The sequence below is a fragment of the Hemitrygon akajei genome, chromosome 9 (genome assembly GCF_048418815.1).
Source record: "Hemitrygon akajei chromosome 9, sHemAka1.3, whole genome shotgun sequence".
NCBI classification, from domain to species: Eukaryota; Metazoa; Chordata; class Chondrichthyes; order Myliobatiformes; family Dasyatidae; genus Hemitrygon; species Hemitrygon akajei.
The window spans coordinates 113,734,554-113,756,131 of NC_133132.1; the positions used below are offsets into that span (position 1 = coordinate 113,734,554).

The following is a 21,578-nucleotide window of genomic DNA, read 5'->3' on the forward strand; positions in this document are numbered from 1 at the left end:
CTGCAGCTTCTAACTAACCATGTTATGGAGTTGGAATTGGAACTGGATGAACTCCAGATCATTTGGGAGGCTAAGAATGACATAAGACATATAGGGAGGTAGATACACCCAAGGTGCAGAACAGGTTTAAGGTGCAGAGTACAGGTACAGAGGAGATGTCAGGAATAAGTTTTTTTTATTCAGAGAGTGGTGAGTGCGTGGAATGGGCTGCCGGCGATGTTGGCAGAGGCAGATACGATAGGGTCTTTTAAAAGGCTCCTGGATAGGTACATGGAGCTTAGTAAAATAGAGGGCTATCCGTAAGCCTAGTAATTTCTAAGGTAGGGACGTGTTCAGCAGAACTTTGTGGGCCGAGGAGCCTGTATTGTGCTGTAGGTTTTCTATGTTTCCATGTAACACAAGAAAGTGGGAGTCAGTGCAGAGTATCCCTGTGGTCATCCCCTCATTAACGGGTATATCACTTTGGATACTGTCAGGGGAAGGGTGATGACATAATAGAAGATACTCAGAATGGAAGTGGGGAGAAGAGGCATGCTGTGGTGATAGGGGATTCAATAGTTAGGGGAATGGACGGGGGGTTCTGTGGGTGAGAATGAGATGCCCAGATGGTATGTTGCCTTGCAGGTGCCAGCGTCCAGAATATAAGAAGGAGGGTGATTAGCCAGAGGTCATGGTCAATGGAGGTACCAGTGGTATTGGTAGGACAAGTGACGAGGTTTTGCATAAGGAGTTCAAAGAGTTACGTGCTAAGTTAAAGGGCAGGAGCTCCAATATTGTGATCTCAGGGCTGCTACCCGTGTCTCGTGATAGTGCGACCAGAACTAAAAAGATTATACATTTTAATTTGTTGCTAAGGAGTTGGTGTAGGAGGAAGGGTATAAGAGTTTTTGATGATTGGGCTCTCTTACAGGGAAGGTGGGGCCGGTACAGAAGGGTCAGCTCGCACCTGAACTGGAGAGATCTAATATCCTAGCGGGAAGGTTTGTTAATACTGCATGGTGGAGCATTAAGACCTCAGTAAGACCTCAGGCAAAGTTAGGAATCAAAAGGTTGAGCATGGTGTGACAAGTGTCCTGAGTTACATATATGTCAATGCAAGAAATATCATAGGAGAGGTGGAAAACATGAGCTAAAGCTGAGGTAGTTGGTTTACAAATGAAGCAATGTGTAGTGAGAAAAGACATTTGTTAGGGCAAAATTGCAGTAAACTAGATAAGTTGCAAAGTAAAAGGTGGAGAAAATCGAAAAGAGTGAATAGAGGACCAAAAATGTTGTATTTGAATGTGTACAGTATACGGAATAAGGAAGATGAACTTGCAGCACCGTTGCTAATTGTCAGGTATGATGTTGTAGGCATCAATGAATCGTGGTTGAAAGAAGAGAAAGGTGAGTGCTCAATGTCCGAGGAAACACATTTTATCGAAAGGACGGGCAGGAAGGCAGAGGTGGCAGTGTTGCTCTGCTGGTAAAACATTAAATCAAATCATTAGAAAGAGGTGACAGAGGGGTTGAAACATTGTGAATAGAGCTAAGGAACTGCAAGGGTAAAAAGTTGTAGACAGAACCCAAACAGTAGTAACAATGTGGCCTACAAATTACAATGGGAGGTAGAAAATGCATGCCAAAAGGACACTGTTACAATAGCCATGGGGGACTTCCGTATGCAGGTAGATTGGAAAAATTAGGTTGGTGCTGGATTCCAGAAGTAGAACTCTACAAGATGGCTATTTAGAGCAGCTCATAGTTGAGCCCGCTAAGGGATCAGTTATTCTGGATTGGATGTTGTGCAATGAAATAGAATTGATTAGAGACCTTAAGGTAAAAAAAACCCATAGGAGAAAGTGATCTTAATATGATCAAATTCACACTGAAATTTGAGAAGGAGAAGCTAAAGTCAGGTGTATCAGTATGACAGTGGAGTAAAGAGAATTTCAGAGATGTGAGAAAGCAGATGGCCAGAATTAACTGGAAGAGAACACTGACAGGAGTAGCAATGGCTGTAATTCAGAAGGCACAGGAAATACACATCCCAAAGAGGAAGAAGTATTCTAACGAAAAGATGACACAACCGCGGCTAACAAGAGAAGTCAAAGCCAACAAAAAAGAGAAGGCATAAAATAGCTCAAAAATTAGTGGGAAGTTCGAGGATTGGGAAGCTTTTCAAAACCAACAGAAGGCTACTAAAATAGTCATCAAGAAGGTAAAGATGGAATACAAAAGTAAGCTAGCCAATAATATTAAAGAAGATACCAAAAGAGGTGAGAGTAGATATTGGACTGCTGGAAAATGATGCTGGAGAGATGCTAGGGGACAAAGAAATGGTGGATGGACTGAATAAGTATTTTGCATCTGTCTTCACACTAACAGTATGGTAGAGGTTCTAGATGTCAGGGCTCATGAAGTGCATGCAGTTACTATAACTGGAGAGAAGTTTCCAGGGAAACTGAAAGGAATGAAGGTAGATAAGTCATCTGGACCAGATGGGGTACATGCCAGTATTCTGAAAGAGATGAATCAGGTTTCTGTGGAGGTATTAGTAATGATCTTTCAAGAATCACTAGACTGGAAAATTCCAAATGTCACTCAGCTTTTCAAGAAGGGAGCGAAGGAGAAGAAAGGAAACCATAGGCCAGTTAATCTGACCTCAGTGGTTGGGAAGATGTTGGAATTGATTATTAAGGATGAGGTCGCAGGTTCTTGGAGGCACATGATAAAATAGGCCATATTCATCATGGTTTCCTCAAGCGAAAATCTTGTCTGACTGGGTAAGAAGCCACACAAGGCTACTTAGCAACATAAGAGCCCATAGAATTACAGAAAGTATACTAGAATGAATGTAACATTTGCTGATTGGCAGGAGGCAAGGAGTGGGAATAAAGGGAGCCTTTTCTGGCTGGCTGCTGCTGACTAGTGGTTTACAATGCGGTCTGTTTTGGGACCGATTATTTGTCGATGATTTGTATGATCAAATTGTTGACTTTGTTGCAAAGTTTGCAGACAATATGAAGATAGTGAAAGGGGCAGCTAGTTTTGAGGAAGTAGAGAGGCTACAGAAGGAATCAAACAGATTAGGTGACTGTGCAAAGAAATGGAAGATGAAATACAGTGTCAAGAAGTGTAGAGAAGAAATGAAAGGGTTGATTATTTTCAAAAAACCAAGGTGCAAAGGGACTTGGGAGTCCTTGTGCAGGATTCCCTAAAGGTTAATTTGTAGGTTGAGTATGTGATGAAGAAGACAAATTCAATGTGAGCACTCATTTCAACAGGACTAGAAAATAAACCTGCAACCTCGAGGACAGTGAGGAAATGGTTGGGGGAGGTTATGAGGCACTCCAGGGTTGTTTTGAGGTGACAGAGTGTCAGGCACTCTGTGAGCCACATGGAGAGGACATTGATGGGCTCACAGAGAGCATCACTGGTTACATCAACTTCTGTGTGGACTGCAATGTTCCGGCAAGAACTGTCCTTTGTTATTCAAATAACAAGCCATGAGTAACAAAGGACATTAAGGACATCCTGAACGCTAAAAAGAGGACGTTTAGAGATGAAAATAGGGAGGAGCTGAGGACAATACAGAGGGACCTGAAAGCCAAGATCAGGGAGGCTAAAGACAGGTATAGGAGGAAGCTTGAGTGGAAACTCCAGCAGAACAACATGAGAGAGGCCTGGAGTGGGATGAGGACCATCAATGGGTTCCGGCAAACTAGCAACAGAGGAACTGAAGGCAGTGTGGACAGAGCCAACAAACTTAACCTGTTCTTCAACAGATTTGACACTGTGGCCCCTGCCCATTCCCCACATGATTCATCTGTTGTCAGCCCCGAGCCAACACATACTCCACTCTCCCCTCCTACCCCTCCTCGCAGCCCCCCCACCCTGCTCTCATGACTACACCCCTCCCCCACCTGAAACCACCACGGTGGGCTTCACAGCTGAACAGGTGAGAAGACAGCTGAAACGTCTCTACCCAAGCAAGGCTGCAGGCCCGGATGGTATCAGCCCCAGGGTGCTCAAAGCCTGTGCCCCCCCAGCTATGTGGAGTACTTCACCATGTCTTTAACCTGAGCCTGAGTCTCCAGAGGGTTCCAGTGCTGTGGAAGATGTCCTGCCTCGTTCCTGTACCGAAGATGCCGCACCCCAGTGGCTCCAATGACCACAGACCGGTGGCATTGACCTCCCACATCATGAAGACCCTGAAGAGACTTGTTCTAGAGCAGCTCCAGACTATGGTTAGGCCACACTTAGACCCCCTCCAGTTCACCTACCAGCTCCGACTAGGAGTTGAGGATGCCATCGTCTACCTGCTGAACCGTGTCTACGCCCACCTGGAAAAGCTAGCGAGCATTGTGAGGGGCATTTTTTTTGACATCTCCAGTGCGTTCAGCACCATCCACCCTGCTCTGCTGGGTGAGAAGCTGACAGTGATGCAGGTGGATGCTTCCCTGGTGTCATGGATTATTGATTACCTGACTGGCAGACCACAGTACGTGCGCTTGCAACACTGTGTGTCAGACAGAGTGGTCAGCAGCACTGGGGCTCCACAGGGGACTGTCCTGTCTCCCTTTCTCTTCACCATCTACACCTTGGACTTCAACTACTGCACAGAGTCTTGCCATCTTCAGAAGTTTTCTGATGACTCTGCCATAGTTGGATGCATCAGCAAGGGAAATGAGGCTGAGTACAGGGCTACGGTGGGAAACTTTGTCACATGGTGCGAGCAGAATCATCTGCAGCTTAATGTGAAAAAGACAAAGGAGCTGGTGGTGGACCTGAGGAGGGCTAAGGCACCGGTGACCCCTGTTTCCATCCAAGGGGTCAGTGTGGACATGGTGGAGGATTACAAATACCTGGGGACACAAATTGACAATTAACTGGACTGGTCAAAGAACACTGAGGCTGTCTACAAGAAGGGTCAGAGCCGTCTCTACTTCCTGAGGAGACTGAGGTCCTTTAACATCTGCCGGACGATGCTGAGGATGTTCTACGAGTCTGTGGTGGCCAGTGCTATCATGTTTGCTGTTGTGTGCTGGGGCAGCAGGCTGAGGGTAGCAGACACCAACAGAATCAACAAACTCATTCGTAAGGCCAGTGATGTTGTGGGGGTGGAACTGGACTCTCTGACGGTGGTGTCTGAAAAGAGGATGCTGTCCAAGTTGCATGCCATCTTGGACAATGTCTCCCATCCACTCCATAATGTACTGGTTAGGCACAGGAGTACATTCAGCCAGAGACTTATCCCACTGAGATGCAACACTGAGCATCATAGGAAGTCATTCCTACCTGTGGCCATCAAACTTTACAACTCCTCCCTTGGAGTGTCAGACACCCTGAGCCAATAGGCTAGTCCTGGACTTATTTCCACTTGGAATAATTTACTTATTATTATTTAATTATTTATGGTTTAATATTGCTATCTTTCTACACTATTTTTGGTTGGTGCGACTGTAACAAAACCCAATTTCCCTCGGGATTAATAAAGTATGTCTGCCTGTCTGTAAATGCAAGGATGTAATGCTGAGACTTTATAAGGCACTGATGAAGCCTCATTGGCGTACTCTGAGTAGTTTAGGGCCCCTTATCTTAGCAAAGATGTGCTAAAACTGGAGAGGTTTAAAGGAATTTCACGAAAATGAAACCACTATTAAATAGTTTGGCATATGAAGAGCGTTTGATGGCTCTGAGCCTGTATTCACTGGAATTTAGAAGAGTGAGGGCTGACCTCATTGAAACCTATCAAATGGTGAAAGGCCTTGATAGAGTGAATGCGGAGAAGATGTTTCCTATGGTGGAGAGTCCAAGACCAGAGGACACATCCTCAGAATAGAGGGGTGTCGTAGAAACATAGAAACATGGAAAACCTACAGCACAATACAGGCCCTTTGGCCCACAAAGTTATGCCAAGCATGTCCTTACCTTAAAACTACCTAGGCTTACCCATAGCCCTCTGTTTTTCTAAGCTCCATGTACCTATCCAGGAGTCTCTTAAAAGACCTTATTGTTTTCGCCTCCACCATCGCCACCGGCAGCCCATTCCACGCACTCACCACTCTCTGCATAAAAAACTTACCCCTGACTTCTCTGCTGCACCAACTTCCAAGCACCTTAAAACTATGCCCTTGTGTGCTAGCCATTCCAGCCTTGGGAAAAAGCCTCTGACTATCCACACGGTCAATGCCTCTCATTATCTTATACATCTCTATCAGGTCACCTCTCATCCTCTGTCGCTCCAAGGAGAAAAGGCTGAGTTCACTCAACCTGTTCTCATAAGGCATGTTCCCCAATCCTGGCAACATCCTTGTAAATCCCCTCTGCACCCTTCCTATGGTTTCCATATCCTTCCTGTAATAATGTGATCTAAATTGGGCACAGTACTCCAAGTGGGATTTGACCAGCATCCTATATAGCTGCAACATTACCTCTCGGCTCCTAAACTCAGTTCCACAATTGATGAAGGCCAATGCACTGTATGCCTTCTTAACCACAAAGTCAACCTGTGTAGCAGCTTTGAGTGTCCTTTAAGAACAGAGATGAGAAGGAATTTCTTTAGGCTGAAAGTTAAATCTGTGGAATTCTTTGACACAGGCAGCTGTGGAGGCCGGGTTTTTATGTATATTTAAGGCAGGGTATGATAGATTCTCAACTGGTCAGGGCATGAAGGGATACAGGTAGAAGGTAGGAGATTGAGGCTGAGAGGAAACTTGGATCAGACATGATGAAATGGCAGAGTAGACACAATGGGCCAAATGGCCTAATTCTGCTCCTATAACTTATGGTCCAAAATAAAGTACAGTGCCAGTCATAACAAATATGCGAATTGTACTTCCATATATGCCTCATGGATTTAGGTCATTGGATGGAATCTAGAATACTTTCAAATTAATCTCCAGGGTCGTAAGTCTAAGGTGCACCACCATACTAGGTTGTTCTCACATCTTAAGTCTTAATAATAAAGAAGCAATGCCTCTTGATTTTGCTTTCTACACATTTATAACTGGCTCAGGTGCAAAGCTCACAATAGGGATGGCACAAAGAGTGTAGTAATTAGCACAACACTATTACAGTGCCAGTGACCAGGTTCAGTTTTGCTATTGTCTGTAAGGAGTTTGTACGTTCTCTCTGTGACCACTGGAGTTTCCTCCAGATACTCAGCTCTCCCTCCACTTTCCAACAACATATTGCTCATGGGTTATTTGGTCACATGGGTGTAACTGTGCTGTGAGGACTCGTTGGAATGGAAGGGCCTGTTACCGTGCTATATCTCTAAATAAATAGCAAATGGAAATTAGTAATCTTGCTTTGATAGTTATACTGCTTGGAACCTTACAGCATTCGATTAGTTTTCTTGTGTAATATTATTTGAAATTAATATGACAATTTTAGTTACAATTTTATTATGGTTTCTCATTCCTGGGTAGAATGTGCATATCAGAAGCCAATCTACTCAATTGTTCACTCCAGATCAAGCAGCTACTCTGTTTTATGATAAATGTTAGTTCTCCCTCCTCATACTATCAAAGGTTCTAATCAGCCTCTTCTGAGCAATGTCCTTTTGTTGTTCCATCCACAGCCAATCCAATATGAAGTCTCCAGTTTTGCTTCTAATTCATTCTAATTCTGTAATGCACCCTTTTGCCTCACAAAGATGTACATGGAGACCAAATGCATCAGTATCTGTTTTCAACAAATTCTTTCTCTTAACAGGTCCGAGAGATAACCAACAAAATTTTTCGTTCAGCCAATAGAACTACAACGACAGAAGATCATCTATACTCCCATATCCTCATTGAGTGGGGCCAGTATATCGACCATGATTTTGCATTCACACCTCAGAGCACAAGCCAGGCTGCTTTCCAGGGAGGAGCAGACTGCCAATCCATGTGCCAAAATCTGAATCCCTGTTTTCCAATTAAGGTACTGAAACTTGAAGTGACCAAATCTGAACAGTTGAAAAAAACTATCTGAAGATCAGGTTTCCTGATTACTTTAGGCCTGGGCATAATGTTTTGAGCCAAAATTTTGAAGGCTTCCTCAAGTACTTCAGAGACATAGATCTTGTTTCAACTATTGGTGTGAAAGAAATATATTTTGAATAACAGTCGTTTCAAATTCTCCCTCCTGACCCCAGTGTACCACCCACAAATATTCAATCTGTCCTGCACCATGGTAAAACCATACAAGAGTACAACATGCAAGCTGAAAGCTTTCTTAAACAACCTAGGACTGAAATAAGGATCTGCTTATAGTTAGATGTTCAATTCACATTGCAGCTAAATGTTATTTACTCTTTCTTCATGGCAATGATTAATAATAATATTTAGATAGAAAGGTTGGAATGACCTTCTCTATCTTCCCCTGATTCTTTCAGTGCTGCATTGGTTAGGAGATTGCTGCTGATAGGCACAAGATTTAAAAGATGATTTTCAACTGTAGTGGTAACACAAGAAAGAACTCATCAAAAATCACTTGAGAGTACTACTTGCAGGTAAAGGAGTATTGTACAAGTGTGACTTTTTTAAAAAAAGAGAGTTAGCAAAGACTCAGGGAAAGCATGTTCCTCCAAGGTTTTTTAATTCTGCCATCTTTCGCTTTCAAATGTTTGATCAGGAAAAGTTAATGCTGAGAGCGTTCATGGTCTATATTTGTACGAAGCATCAAGATCAAGTGAACTTTTGCCTTTCTGTTCCAGAAGAGGTTTCTGTTCTCCTTAAGCTTACCAAAGGACACCTTCATTTGGGTGTGACACAGTGCAGACGTCATGGACTCCTATGTTTTACTGTTTTATGTTCTATTTTAGGTCTCTTGAGGAATATAGAGAGAGTAAGAAAGTACTTAAAAAGGAAATTAGAAGAGAAAAAAAGGAGTGCAAGAAGTACTCTTAAAGACATTCCTAAGTCATTCAGTAAATACATTAGGTGCTGTAGGACATCCAGGGATAGAGCTGGATTAGCTTAGGAATCTAGATGTGGAACCAGGAGATGAAATGGAAGCCTCATATATATTCAACAAGAAGAATATTAGGATAATGAGATCAGCAAGGGATATTTTGATTGTCAGGAACATGCAGAATGCTATACATATTGAAAGGTGGAGGTGTAAGATGGCTTGGATAAATCACCAGAGCCAGAAGGATCTAAATCCCAATGCTATGGGAAATAAAGGAGAACATTGGTGGCACCCAGACTAAGATTTTTTTAAATCTACATTCATCTTGGGAAATGTATCAAAATAGTGGAAAATGGCTAAAGTTGTTACTTTGGTTAAGAGTGGCAACTGGCATATTTTAAGTAACTGCAGGCAGATGAGCCTTATATTTGTTGTAGGTCTCTATTCATTGGAGCGTAGAAGGTTGAGGGGGGATTTGATCGAGGTATTTAAAATTTTGAGAGGGATAGATAGAGTTGACGTGAATAGGCTGTTTCCATTGAGAGTAGGGGAGATTCAAACGAGAGGACATGATTTGAGAGTTAGGGGGCAAAAGTTTAAGGGAAACACGAGGGGGTATTTCTTTACTCAGAGAGTGATAGCTGTGTGGAATGAGCTTCCTGTAGAAGTAGTAGAGGCCAGTTCAGTTGTGTCATTTAAGGTAAAATTGGATAGGTATATGGACAGGAAAGGAGTGGAGGGTTATGGGCTGAGTGCGGGTAGGTGGGACTAGGTGAGATTAAGAGTTCGGCACGGACTAGGAGGGCCGAGATGGCCTGTTTCCGTGCTGTGATTGTTACATGGTTATAGAACATAGAACATAGAAAATCTACAGCACATTACTGCCCCTTTGGCCCACAATGGTGTGCCGATCATATAACCTACTCCAGAAGCTGCCCAGAATTTCCCAACCATGAAGCCCTCTATTTTTCTAAGCTCCATGTACCTATCTAAGAGTCTCTTTAAAGACCCTATCGTATCCGCCTTTACCACCTTCACTAGCAGTGCATTCCATGCATCCACCACTCTCAATGTGAAAAGCTCACCTCTGACATCCCCGTTGTACCTGCTTGCAAGCACCTTTAAACTATGCCCCCTTGTGTTAGCCATTTCAACCCTGAGAAAAAGCCTGTGGCTATCCACACGATCAATGCCTGTGGGGAAAATTCTAAGAAATCGTACTTCTGTTCATTTTTAAAAGGTAGGACAGGATAGGGATGACCAGCACAGCTTTATGCGGGCAAAATCCTGCCTCACTAATTTCATAGTGTGTTTTTTTTAAAAAGGCTCCAGATAAGTGACAGCTATTGATGTGCATGAATGCAATAGAACAGTTTAGAAAGCATTGACTATGAATGTAATGAATGAATCAACATTGAACGGTTTATTCTTGTAAATATATTTTTATTACAAATGAAGTTTATTTGTTAAACTGGACTTTAACAAATGCAGGTCTTTAAGACTAAGACTCATGGATTCCGAGGAGAGCTTCCTAATTGCCTTCCTGATAGGAGGCAGAGGGTGGTCAAACATAGATCTTGTTTTGGATCAGGAAGCTGTGACTAGCGGTTTATGAAAGGGACAGTGCTGGCAGCTTTGCTGTTTGCAATGTACCTTAACAGATTGCATATAAAGGTAGGAAGAATTAAGTCAGTTTACAGATGACTTGAAAATTAGTGAAGTGTTTAGTAGCAAGGAAGTTTGTCTAAAGCTAGAACAGGATAGAGTTCAGTTGAATGGTTGAGTGGAGGATTGTCAAAAGGAATTTAATCCCGCAAGTAATGCACTTTGGGGAGTCAGATAAGATTAGGTTATATATAGTAAATGACAGGACACTGAGGAACGCTGATGAACAAGAAGTTCAAATCCATAGTTCTCTGTCAGTGGCAACAGATATTAATATGGTGATAAAGAGGTACATAGAGTGCTTGCTTTCAAGGGTCAAGGCACTACGTTACAGCTTTACCAAACACCGGTTAGACCACATTTTTCTTCAGTTCTGGTTGCCATATTAGAGGAAGGATGTGATTGTGCAGGAAAAAGGATTGTCCGGACTGGAAGGCTGTAGCTATCAATTGGATAAGGTGGGATAATTTTCCTTCTATCTAAGAAGACTAAGCGGTGACTTGAAGGAAGCATATAAGATGCTGAGATGCATAGATATAGTAGATAATCAACATCTTCTTTGTATAGTAAGGGTATCAAAAGAGGAGGGCATAGGTTTAAGGGATGAGGAAGAAGTTTTAAAGGGGATCTGAAAGTTAAGTTTCTTTAAATGAAAGTTTCTTTGATGCCTTGAGTGACCTGCCAGAGGAGGTGGTAGAGTGCCGAGGAATAATTATTAAGAGGCATTTAGTCAGACAGTTAAATAGGCAAAATGTGTGGTCCTAACATGGGAAAATATGAAGAGTGCACAATAGGCAAGTGATTGTTGTGGATGTGGTGAATCAAAGAGCCCAGTTCTGTGCTCTTCACTTCTAGTATAGGTTTATTGAACTTTGATATACAGGCAGGAAGTAAGAAATTTGCAATGGTCCTGTTATTCTTAACTGTGTCTTATTCTAATATTCATCTAATAGATACCTGAAAGTGATCCACGCTCCAGAATCAATGAGTGCATCACATTTTATCGCTCATCTCCCACATGCGGGTCAGCAGATCAAGGAGCTGACTTTGAAACGCTGTCAAGTGTGAACTCACGACAGCAGATTAATGCTGTAACTTCCTTTATTGATGCCTCAACTGTCTATGGAAGCACGCCAGTTCAGGAAAGAAAGTTGAAGGACTATTCAAGTAAGGAGGGCCTCCTTCTTGTGAACACAAAATACAAAGATGGCAAACGTGAACTGTTGCCATTCGTGGATCTGAAACCATCTCCATGTGCCCAAGAGCCCAATGCTACTCAAAATGAAAGGATAGAATGTTTTCTCAGTGGAGAAAGCAGAGCAAATGAAGTTCTTACTCTTGCTTCAATGCACACATTGTGGATGCGTGAGCATAATCGGTTAGCTAAGACTTTACACAAGATAAACCCTCACTGGACTTCAGAAATCATCTACCATGAAGCACGTAAGATTATTGGTGCTCTGCATCAGGTTAGTACGTTCACTATTCCTAAATTGTTCAAAAATTGTAATGAGCACAGCATGTGAAAAATACTAGCCCAGGATTTTTACAATAAGCAGAAGAAAAGAAGTTGGAGCAGAGTCAGAGTGCCCAATGAATAAGAGAGAGGGGGAGGGGGAAAGATTACCAGAAGTTAGAGAAATCAATGTTCATACCATTAGGTTGGAGGCTACCCAGATGGAATATGAGGTATCTTTAATTTGGTCAGCGGTCAATAGGGCTTCTGCCTGTCTTGGTGGGGAGCTGTCACAATTTCTTTCCTTCTTGCAATATTGCCTCTGACCATGGCCTGAGAGGCCACAGCAGTAACAAACCACCTCCTTTACTCTTCTACATCTGTTCTGGTAGTTTCCTGCTTGGTTCCCTGGTCAGTGACAACAAAGCAAATCTTCTGTGTGTTCACAGCAGCTTATATCCACTGCAGCATGACCCCTTTTCTCTCTCATTCAGTCTATTCCCCTGGCCCATGAAACTATTGATAGGTCCCAGTTATCCCCAAACTAAAACCTCCCGGTGGGCTGAGCTCAGCCCTTTTTTGAGCATTTTCTTGAAGGTTGGATCAACATTCCCTCGAGTGTCCAGTCCTAAGCATTCCTTACAGGACCAGTATTTCTGCTTTGCATAGTCCATGGCAGGTTCACCAGCCTTCTGACCAACTGACATTATCATTCCACAGTTACTCACTACCTCACTTCTTCCTTAAAGTTCTGGAATATTTCCTTATTGCTGGCACTCTCACTAGTTGTCCATGTTCCATCCTGCACCCCTGGGGTCATATTGTCCCACATATTACTCAGACATTTAGCTTTAACCAATATGTGTATGTCTTTGTGGTGCATCTGGCGGATTTCAATCATTTCTTCTAACTTACACCAAAATTCTCCATTGGCACATGCAGCTCTAAGTGAGGGCAGTCTGGTTAGAATGTTCTGCTTTTCCACTGTGGTGAAAGACCTGTGGATGGTGGTGATGAGTCTGAGTTGCTTGCTGGAATCATCGGGGTTCTGAGTCTGTCGTTGCCTGGTCTCTATGGCTACCATTCTGACAGACAGTGCTGGGTATAAACTCCGCTGTTTGTGGATACTTCCCCACTTGTTAACTGCCTGGTCCAGGGCTTCGCAATTTACCTCATTACCTTCCTCAGCAGTTATTCCCATGCCTGCTATCTAGTGAGCACTCACATGCTGGGTGTTAGCCCATTTAACTCTCAGACTTCCCAGATTCCTGACTGATTCATTCCTGTAATGTTTTTCACCCACATCTCTCTCTGTAAGTGTTCTAACTTTACCTTCCATCTGCCCAGCTCTACCTTTACACTGATTGAAGCAGCAAGTGAAAGAGTGACATTGTGCAGGACAGGACCCATTTGAAAACTGCAAGTCTCATTGGGAGTGAGTTTTATTTGAGCCAATAAAAAGAAAGATGTAAACAGAGCAACCATTGTTAGAGTGGGGTAGTGTTAGAGTTGTCCAACTTTGCTCAACAGGCTTGGGTGAGGACAGGCAAGGTCAAGCACAGGCAAAGGTTCAAGTAAATTTCTAGTAAGTTTTATTTTCCTCTCTGTTAGTACGTAGCTAGTATGCTGAGAATGGGTTCAGAGTTAGTGGCTTGCAACTTGTGTGAAATGTAGGAACTTTGGGAGAACTCCAGCCTCACCGATAACTACAGCTGTATAAAATGCACTGAGCTGCAACTCCTTAAAGATGATATTAAGTAAATGGAGCTGCAGCTGGATGACCTTTGGCTCATACAGGAAAATGAGGAAGTGATAGACAGGAGCTGCAGGGAAATAGTCACCCCTAAAATGCAAGAAGTGGGTACCTAGGAAACCAACAAGAGAGGCAAGAGTGTCAAGTACCACATGTGGCCATTCCCCTCAATAATAAGAAAACCGCTTTTGATACTGTTTAGGGGGATGACCTACCAGCAAAAACCACAGCGTGCAGGCCTCTGACACTGATTCTGGCTCTGTGACTCAGAAGGGCTGAAAAGAGGAGTGCAGTAATGATAGGGGATTCTATAGTTAGAGGAGTAGACAGAAGTTTCTGTGGGCATGATAAGGTGCTGCAATAGTTATGGGGAGTTCAATATGCAGGTAGATTGGGAAAATCAGGTTTGTGCTGGATCCCAAGGGAGGATTTTGTTGAATGCCAAAGTGATGGCTTTTTAGAGAAGCTTGTGGTTGAGCCCAGAAAGTCAATGCTGGATTGCATATTGCATAAGTAAGCAAATTTGATGGTAAAGGAACTCTTAGAAAGAAGTGTTTATAATATTATAAATTCAACCTGCAGTTCGACAAAGAAGATAACGACATCAGTATTATAAGAAGACCATCAGATAGGAACAGAATTGGGCCATTCAGACCATGAAGTCCACTCCACCATTCCATCATGACTGATTTTGGATCCCTCTCAACCTCATACGCCTGCCTTCTCGCCATATCTTTTGATGCCCTGACCAATCAGGAAACAATCAACTTCTGCTTTAAATATACCCAGGGAGATGGCCTGCACCACAGTCTGTGGCAGACTGTCCACCGATTCACCACTCTCTGGCTAACAAATACTCCTCCTTACTTCTGTACTAAAGGGTCGCTCCTCTATTTTGAGGCTGTGCCCTGTAGTTCTGGATAGGCTGACCAGAGGAAACATCCTCTCCGTATCTACCCTATCTAATCTTTTCAACATTCAGTAGGTTTCAATGGGATCCCCATACTTTCTTCTAAATTACAATAAGTACAAGCCCAAAGCTGCCAAACACTCCTCTTCTGTTAACCCCTTCATTCCTGAAATTATCCTCATGAACCTCCTCTGGACTCTCTCCAAAGACAACACATACTTTATGAGTTATGGGACCCAAAAGTGTTGACAATACTCCAAGTTCAGCCTTCCTAGTATCTTATAAAGACGCAGCATTATCTTCTTGTTCTTATATGCTATTCCCCTTGAAATAAACACTATCATTGCCTTTGCCTTATTTACCACAGACTCAACCTGTAAGTTAACCTTCTGGGAGTCTTGCATGAGGACTCCTAGGTCACTCTTCACCTCTAATGTTTGAACCTTCTCCCCATTTAGATATTAGTCCATGCTACTGTTCCTCTTACCAAACTGCATTATCATACATTTACCAACACTGTATTCCATCTGCCACTTTTTTGCCCATTCTTCCAATTTGTCTAAGTTCTACTGCATTGCTTCCTTCACCTATCTTCGTATCATCCACAGACTTTATCACAAAGCCATCAATTCCATTATCCAAGACAATGACAAGCAATGTGAAAAGCAGTAGTCCCAATACTGACTCCTGAGGAACACCATTAGTCACTGGCAGCCAACCAGAAAATGTACCTTTTAATCCCACTCACTGTCAGCCAATCCTCTATCCATTCCAGTATCCTTCCTGTAATGGTATAGGATTTTACAGTGAAGTAAAGGGAATTACAGAGGCATGAGAGAAGAACTAGCCACAGTTGATTGGAAGGGGACACTAGTAGGGATCACAGAAGAATGACAATGACTGGAGTTTCTGGGAACAATTCCTAAGATGGAGAAATATTCCAAAGGGAGATGGAGGAAACTGTGGCTGACAAGGGAAGTCAGAGACACCATAAAGGCAAAGCAGAGGGCATACAATACAATATAGCAAAAAATAATGGGAAGTTAGAGGATTGGAAATCTTTTACAAACCTACAGAAAGCAATTTAAAAAGCCAAGAGAAAAAATATGAAATTTGAAGGGAAGCAAGTCAATATAATAAAAGAAGGTACAAAAGTTTTTTGTAATACAGATTAAAAGAGAGGTGAGAGTAGATGTCAGACAACTGGAAGTTGAGGCTGGAGCGATAGTAATGGGGGCCAAAGAAATGGCAGAGGAATTTAATAACTATTTTGCATCTATCTTCTCTATGGAAAACATTAGCATTATGGTAGAAATTCAAGAGTATCAGGGGCAGAAGAGAGTGTTGTTACTGCTACTGAGGAGAAGATGCTTGGGAGTTGACAGGTCTGAAGGTAGATCTATCACTTGGACAAGATGAATTACATCCCAACTTTCTGAAGGAGAGAGCTGAAGAGATTGTGGAAGCATTAGCAATGATCTTTCAAGAGGCAATAGTTTATCAAATGGGTGAGAGGACTGGAAAATTGCACGTCACTCCACACTTTAAGAAGAGAGGGAGGCAGAAGAAAGGAAATTATAAGTCAGTTAGCCTGACTTCAGTGCTTGGGAAGATGTGGGAGTCCATTACTAAGGATGAAATTCTGGGGTACTTGGAGGTGTATGATAAAATAGGCCAAAGTCAGTATTGTTTCCTTGAGAGGAAATCTTGCCTGACAAATCTGATGGAATTCTTTGAGGAAATATCTGATGTTGTTTACTTCTCTCCTTCATAGTCTTTGATAGTTCATGACTCCATGGTCATTGGTCTAAGCAGATTTAAGCATAGAGCATAGATGTAAGCATAGACTACTGAGGTTGCTGGCCATATAACTGGGTCACAAACATATCCCAGCCAAGTCCCCAAATATTGTGACTGCAACAGAGTCATTGAGGAAACTGAAGAAGTTGTAGATAGAAAGTCTTTATTCATCAGGACAAATGGACATTCTCTTGTAGACCCTGCATAGTCTCCCAAGCTCAAACCTAAAATCAAAGGTAATTCAATACAACTTGAATAGCTACAATACTTCAATACTTTGGTTTGCCAATGATTGCTTTGAAATGCATGACAATAGTGGGAGTCATTTCTGAATGTTCAAGTACCTTGGATAGACAAATTGCTTGCAAACTTTCCCCAAATTTACACAATGCTCACAATGTTACAATGGTGCAAAATCCCTAAACCTATAGTTGATGCAGAGCAATTAACATAAACCTATTGTTTTAATGTTTGGCTGATGCTTTTACAAACATCTCATAGTCACCATTTTGCAAACTATATATCCTAGTCTGTGCCATACAGACAATATTGTTTATTTGCAAAGTTCTGCTCTAACTTCAATTTACTGCTTGTAATTTACATTTTACATTAAGAACTGAAGGCTGGTTCTTACTTGAATTAATATCTGCTATATTTACATAACTCCAGGACACTCCTTAACAATAATCATGGTTTTGAATGCAATGTAGTCATCTCTTTTAGAATATAAAACATATGCAAGTTCTCTCTTTCAACAGTGGACACCGTGAACATCTCAAGCCAGAAGTAACGCAACACATCAGTGTTCAGAGCCATTGGTCATTTTAATAATTACAAATAAATGTTATCATTTCTTAGCCCAGAAGGTGCAGTTGTTTTAGTGGCAAAGCTCCTGGGGAGGTTTCAACATTTCATTCACTACTCTTGACTGATGTTCAGATTGGAAAATTATCCATAATGATTGCCTGCTGAGAGCCCTTCTCCTGCTTTTCCATTGCAACCCCAACCCCCGCCACCCCACCAATCCATGTGCTCTCTACTCATTCTTACATCTGCAAGAGAAATGACTACTAAGCACTGATATCCAGTGGCATCTGACTTATGAAGAGGTCTTAGTCAGCAGAAAATCATTCCCTTACTGTATATTCCCAACTGTATCTGCTTGGAAATAATGACCGATGTTAAAAACATAGAGACATACATTTCCTATTTATTTAGTGATTTTTTTTGCAAATGAGATGATTGTTACTGCATTGGAGCCAATTTTCACACAGAAATATTCCATTAACAACATGGTACTTTAGATGAAATTCTGAAAACTTGTGTGCTGCGAGTGTATGAATCGATCTTGGCAGGCAGCAGTGGAAAGTGCCAGTCATGGCTTTGAAGCTGACGATTCATCTAATTGAACAATGTCAATGAGTTTTCACAAATGTTTCTTGCTGTTATTGGGGAGGAGGCAGGAGAATGGGATTGAGAGGAAAAATAAATGAGCCATGTTTTGACGGTGGTGCAAGCTCGATGAGATGAATGGCCTAATTCTGCTGCTGTGCCGTACAGTCTTCTGGTCTTCTGGTGTCAGTTGCTAACTGCACTACTAGGGTTTAAAAGCTTATAGTCCTTTATCACTAAGCAGAGTGTCAGGAAGATTTACTAAGATACTGCCTGATTGGAAGACCTTGTGCTAAAAGACTGGATGAGCTGGTTTTGTTTTCTTGGAGTGAAGGAGATTATGAAATGACCTGTTAGAAATGCATAAAATGAGAGCCATTTAGCGAGTCAACAACTTTTTTGCATGATAGAGGTAACAAGACAACACAGGTGTAAGGTGAGAGGAAGGAGTTTTAAAGGGGATCTGGTGGGTAAGTTTACGTATTTACACAGAGAATGGCTGATATTTGTAATAAGCTGCCAGAGGAGTAGTGGAATCAAATAAGTTTAAGGAGCATTTAGCCAATCACTTAAATGGACAAGGCATCAAAGGATCTGGCACTAATGCAAGCAACTGAGATTAGTGCGGGTGGACAAAAAGTCGGTCTGGTTCTGTTTCTGTGATGTACAAACTCTATGATTCTAAGAACACTTGCATATCTCATAATTAAAAGTCCACTCCAGACTGATGTTTTAAACTCTTTAATATAAGATTATCGAAATGGCAATGTCTTTGCTCCAACAGTTATTCACAAGAGAATTTTGCTGTTTCTTTTAGATTATTACGTTTAGAGACTATATTCCTAAAATCCTTGGCTCTCAAGCATTTGATCAGTTTATTGGAAAATATGAAGGCTATGACGAAACAGTGAATCCCACATTATCCAATGTGTTTGCAACTGCAGCATTCCGTTTTGGCCACACAACCATCAGCCCCAGGATACAAAGACTCGATGAAAATTACAAAGAGCATCCTACATACCCAAGTATAAATCTCCACAAGACCTTTTTCAGTCCTTGGCGAATCATTAAAGAAGGTGAATGTTAGAGTTGTTGATATAAAACCAAACACGTTTATCTCACTGTGTTTACTTACGTCAGCCTTTGCACTAAACCAGTGTTTCTGTTGTGAATAATAGGTGGTTTAGATCCACTGTTCAGAGGGCTTCTCGCAAAGCCAGCAAAACTTCAAACATCAAGTCAAATGATGATTGAAGAATTGACAGAGAAATTATTTGCCTTGACCAATACAGTGGCTCTGGATTTGGCATCACTGAATCTACAAAGAGGCCGTGACCATGGTCTTCCTGGTAGGTGCAACCCCTGAGCTGCTTCAGGCTGCTAGTGTAACCAATCCCTGGTGTTTTTCACTCTGTTCAGTAAATTATGAGCAGCCAATCAAACTCAGACTAACTCAAGGTATAAAAAGATTACTGTTTTTCATTCGGCATTACTCCAGTGCAATGCTTTGTTGACTTAAACTAAATGATTCAGTGTGCCACAAGCACAAGAAAATCTGCGTGTGCCGGAAATCCAAAACAACACACATAAGATGCTGGAGGAACTCAGCAGATCAGACAGTATCTCAGGAAAAGAGTGGACAACTCTTGTTAAGCAAGTCCTGATGAAGGGTCTCAGCTTGAAATGTTGAATGTTTACTCTTTTCCATAGGTGCTGCCTGACCTGTGGAGTTCCTCCAGCATTGTGTGTATGTGTTGATTCAGTATGTTTCGTTCACTACATAAGACCACAACACCATAAGGCACAGAAGCGGAATTAGGCCACCTGACACACATTGAGTCTGCTCTGCTATCCAATCATGGTTGATTTATTATCCTTCTCAATCCCATTCTCCTACTTTCTCCCCAGAGCCATCAAACGCTCCTCCTATGTTAACTGTTTCGTTCCTGGAATCACTTCTCCTGAACTTCCACTAGACCTTCTCCAATGCCAGTACATCTTTTTGTAGATAAAGTGCCCACAACTGCTCACAATACTCTAAGTGCAGTCTAACCAATGCCTTATAAAGCCTCGGCATCACATCTTTGCTGTTAAATTCTGGCATTCTAGAAATGAATGTTAACATTGCCTTCCTTACCACTGACTAAATCAGAAAGTTAACCTTTAGGGAATCTTGCACAATGACTCACCAGCCCATTGCAACTCTGAATTTTGAATTTTCTCCCTGTTTAGAAAATAGTCTATGCCTTTATTCCTTCTACCAAAGAACATAACCATACACATCCCTACACTATATTCCATCTCTCACTCTTTTGCCCATTCTCACAAACTGGTGAAGACCTCCTACAGATTCCCTACTTCCTCACACTACCTGCCACTGCACCTATCTTTGTATCATCTGCAAATTTGGCCACAAAGCCATCAATTCCATCATACAAATTGTTGACCTATAACATGGAAGGAAGCATTCCCAATACAGAATCTTGCAAAAAAAATCACTAGTCACTGGCAGCCAACTAGAATAGGCCCCCTTTATTCCAGCTCTTTGCCTCCTGCCAGTCATCCAATCTTCTATCCATGCAAGTGTGTTTCCTGTAATACCATGAGCTTTATCTTATTGAGCAGCCTCATGTGTGGGACCTCGTCAAAGGCCTTCTGAACATCAAAGTAAACGACATCTACTGACTTGCCTTTGTCTGTCATACTTGCTATTTCCTCAAAGAATTCCTACAGATTTGTCAGGCAAGATTTCATCTTAGGGAAACTATGCTGACTTTGACCTATTTTATCATGCACTTCCAAGTACTCCGAAACTTCATCCTTAATAATGGACTCCCACATCTTCCCAAGCACTGAACTCAGGCTAACTGGCCTATAATTTCATTTCTTCTGCCTCCCTCCCTTCTTAAAGAGTGGAGTGACATTTGCAATTTTCTAGTCCTCCGCAACAATTCCAAAATCAAGTGATTCTTGAAAAATCATTACTTATCCCTCCATAACATCTTCAGCTATCTCTTTCAGAACCCTAGGGTGTAGTCTAACGGGTCCAGCTGACTTATGAACCATCAGACATTAAGCTTCCCAAGCAACTACTCATCAGTAATAGTAACAACACTCACTTTGCTCCCTGATATTCTGGAATTTCTGGCATGCTGCTAATGTCTTCCACAGTGAAGACTGATGCAAAATACTTATTAAGTTCCTCTGCCATTTCATTGTCCCCCATTACTACCTTCCCAGCGTCATTTTCCAGTGATCTAACATTCTCTCTTACTTTTCTGAAAACTCTTTATATATCTGAAAAATGTTTTGCTATCCTCTTTGATATTACTGACTAGCTTACCTTCATATTTCATCCTTTGTCTTCATATGGTTTCTTTAGCTGTTTTCTGTTGGCTTTCCAACATTTAACTTCCCACCAATTTTTGCTGTAGTCTATGCCCTCTCTTTTGCTTTCATGCTGTCTTTGACTTCTTTCCACAGTTGCTTAGTCCTCCTCTTAGAATACTTCTTCATGCGATATACCTATCTTGTGCCTTTTGAAATGCCCCCAGAAACTCCAGCCATTGCTGTTCTGCTATGCTCACTGCTGGTGTTCCCTTCCAATCAAGTTTGGCCAGCTCCTCACTCATGTCTATGTAATTCCATTTTCTCTCTCTTTCTACTAACCTAATGGAACAAGTATTTGAGGATGTACCCATTGAGCCACAATATAATAA

At 42.0% G+C, this 21,578-nt stretch overlaps 1 protein-coding gene across 1 annotated transcript in view; it reads left to right on the forward strand.

Annotated features, from left to right (window-relative positions):
* tpo (thyroid peroxidase) overlaps positions 1-21,578 on the forward strand; it is a 71,434-nt gene that overhangs the window by 26,711 nt on the left and 23,145 nt on the right. Inside the window, exons 5-8 of the mRNA XM_073055446.1 lie at positions 7,702-7,911; positions 11,502-12,017; positions 18,677-18,935; positions 19,038-19,208. Of these exons, the coding sequence (XP_072911547.1) occupies positions 7,702-7,911; positions 11,502-12,017; positions 18,677-18,935; positions 19,038-19,208 (1,156 nt within the window). The remainder of the gene's footprint in view (positions 1-7,701; positions 7,912-11,501; positions 12,018-18,676; positions 18,936-19,037; positions 19,209-21,578) is intronic.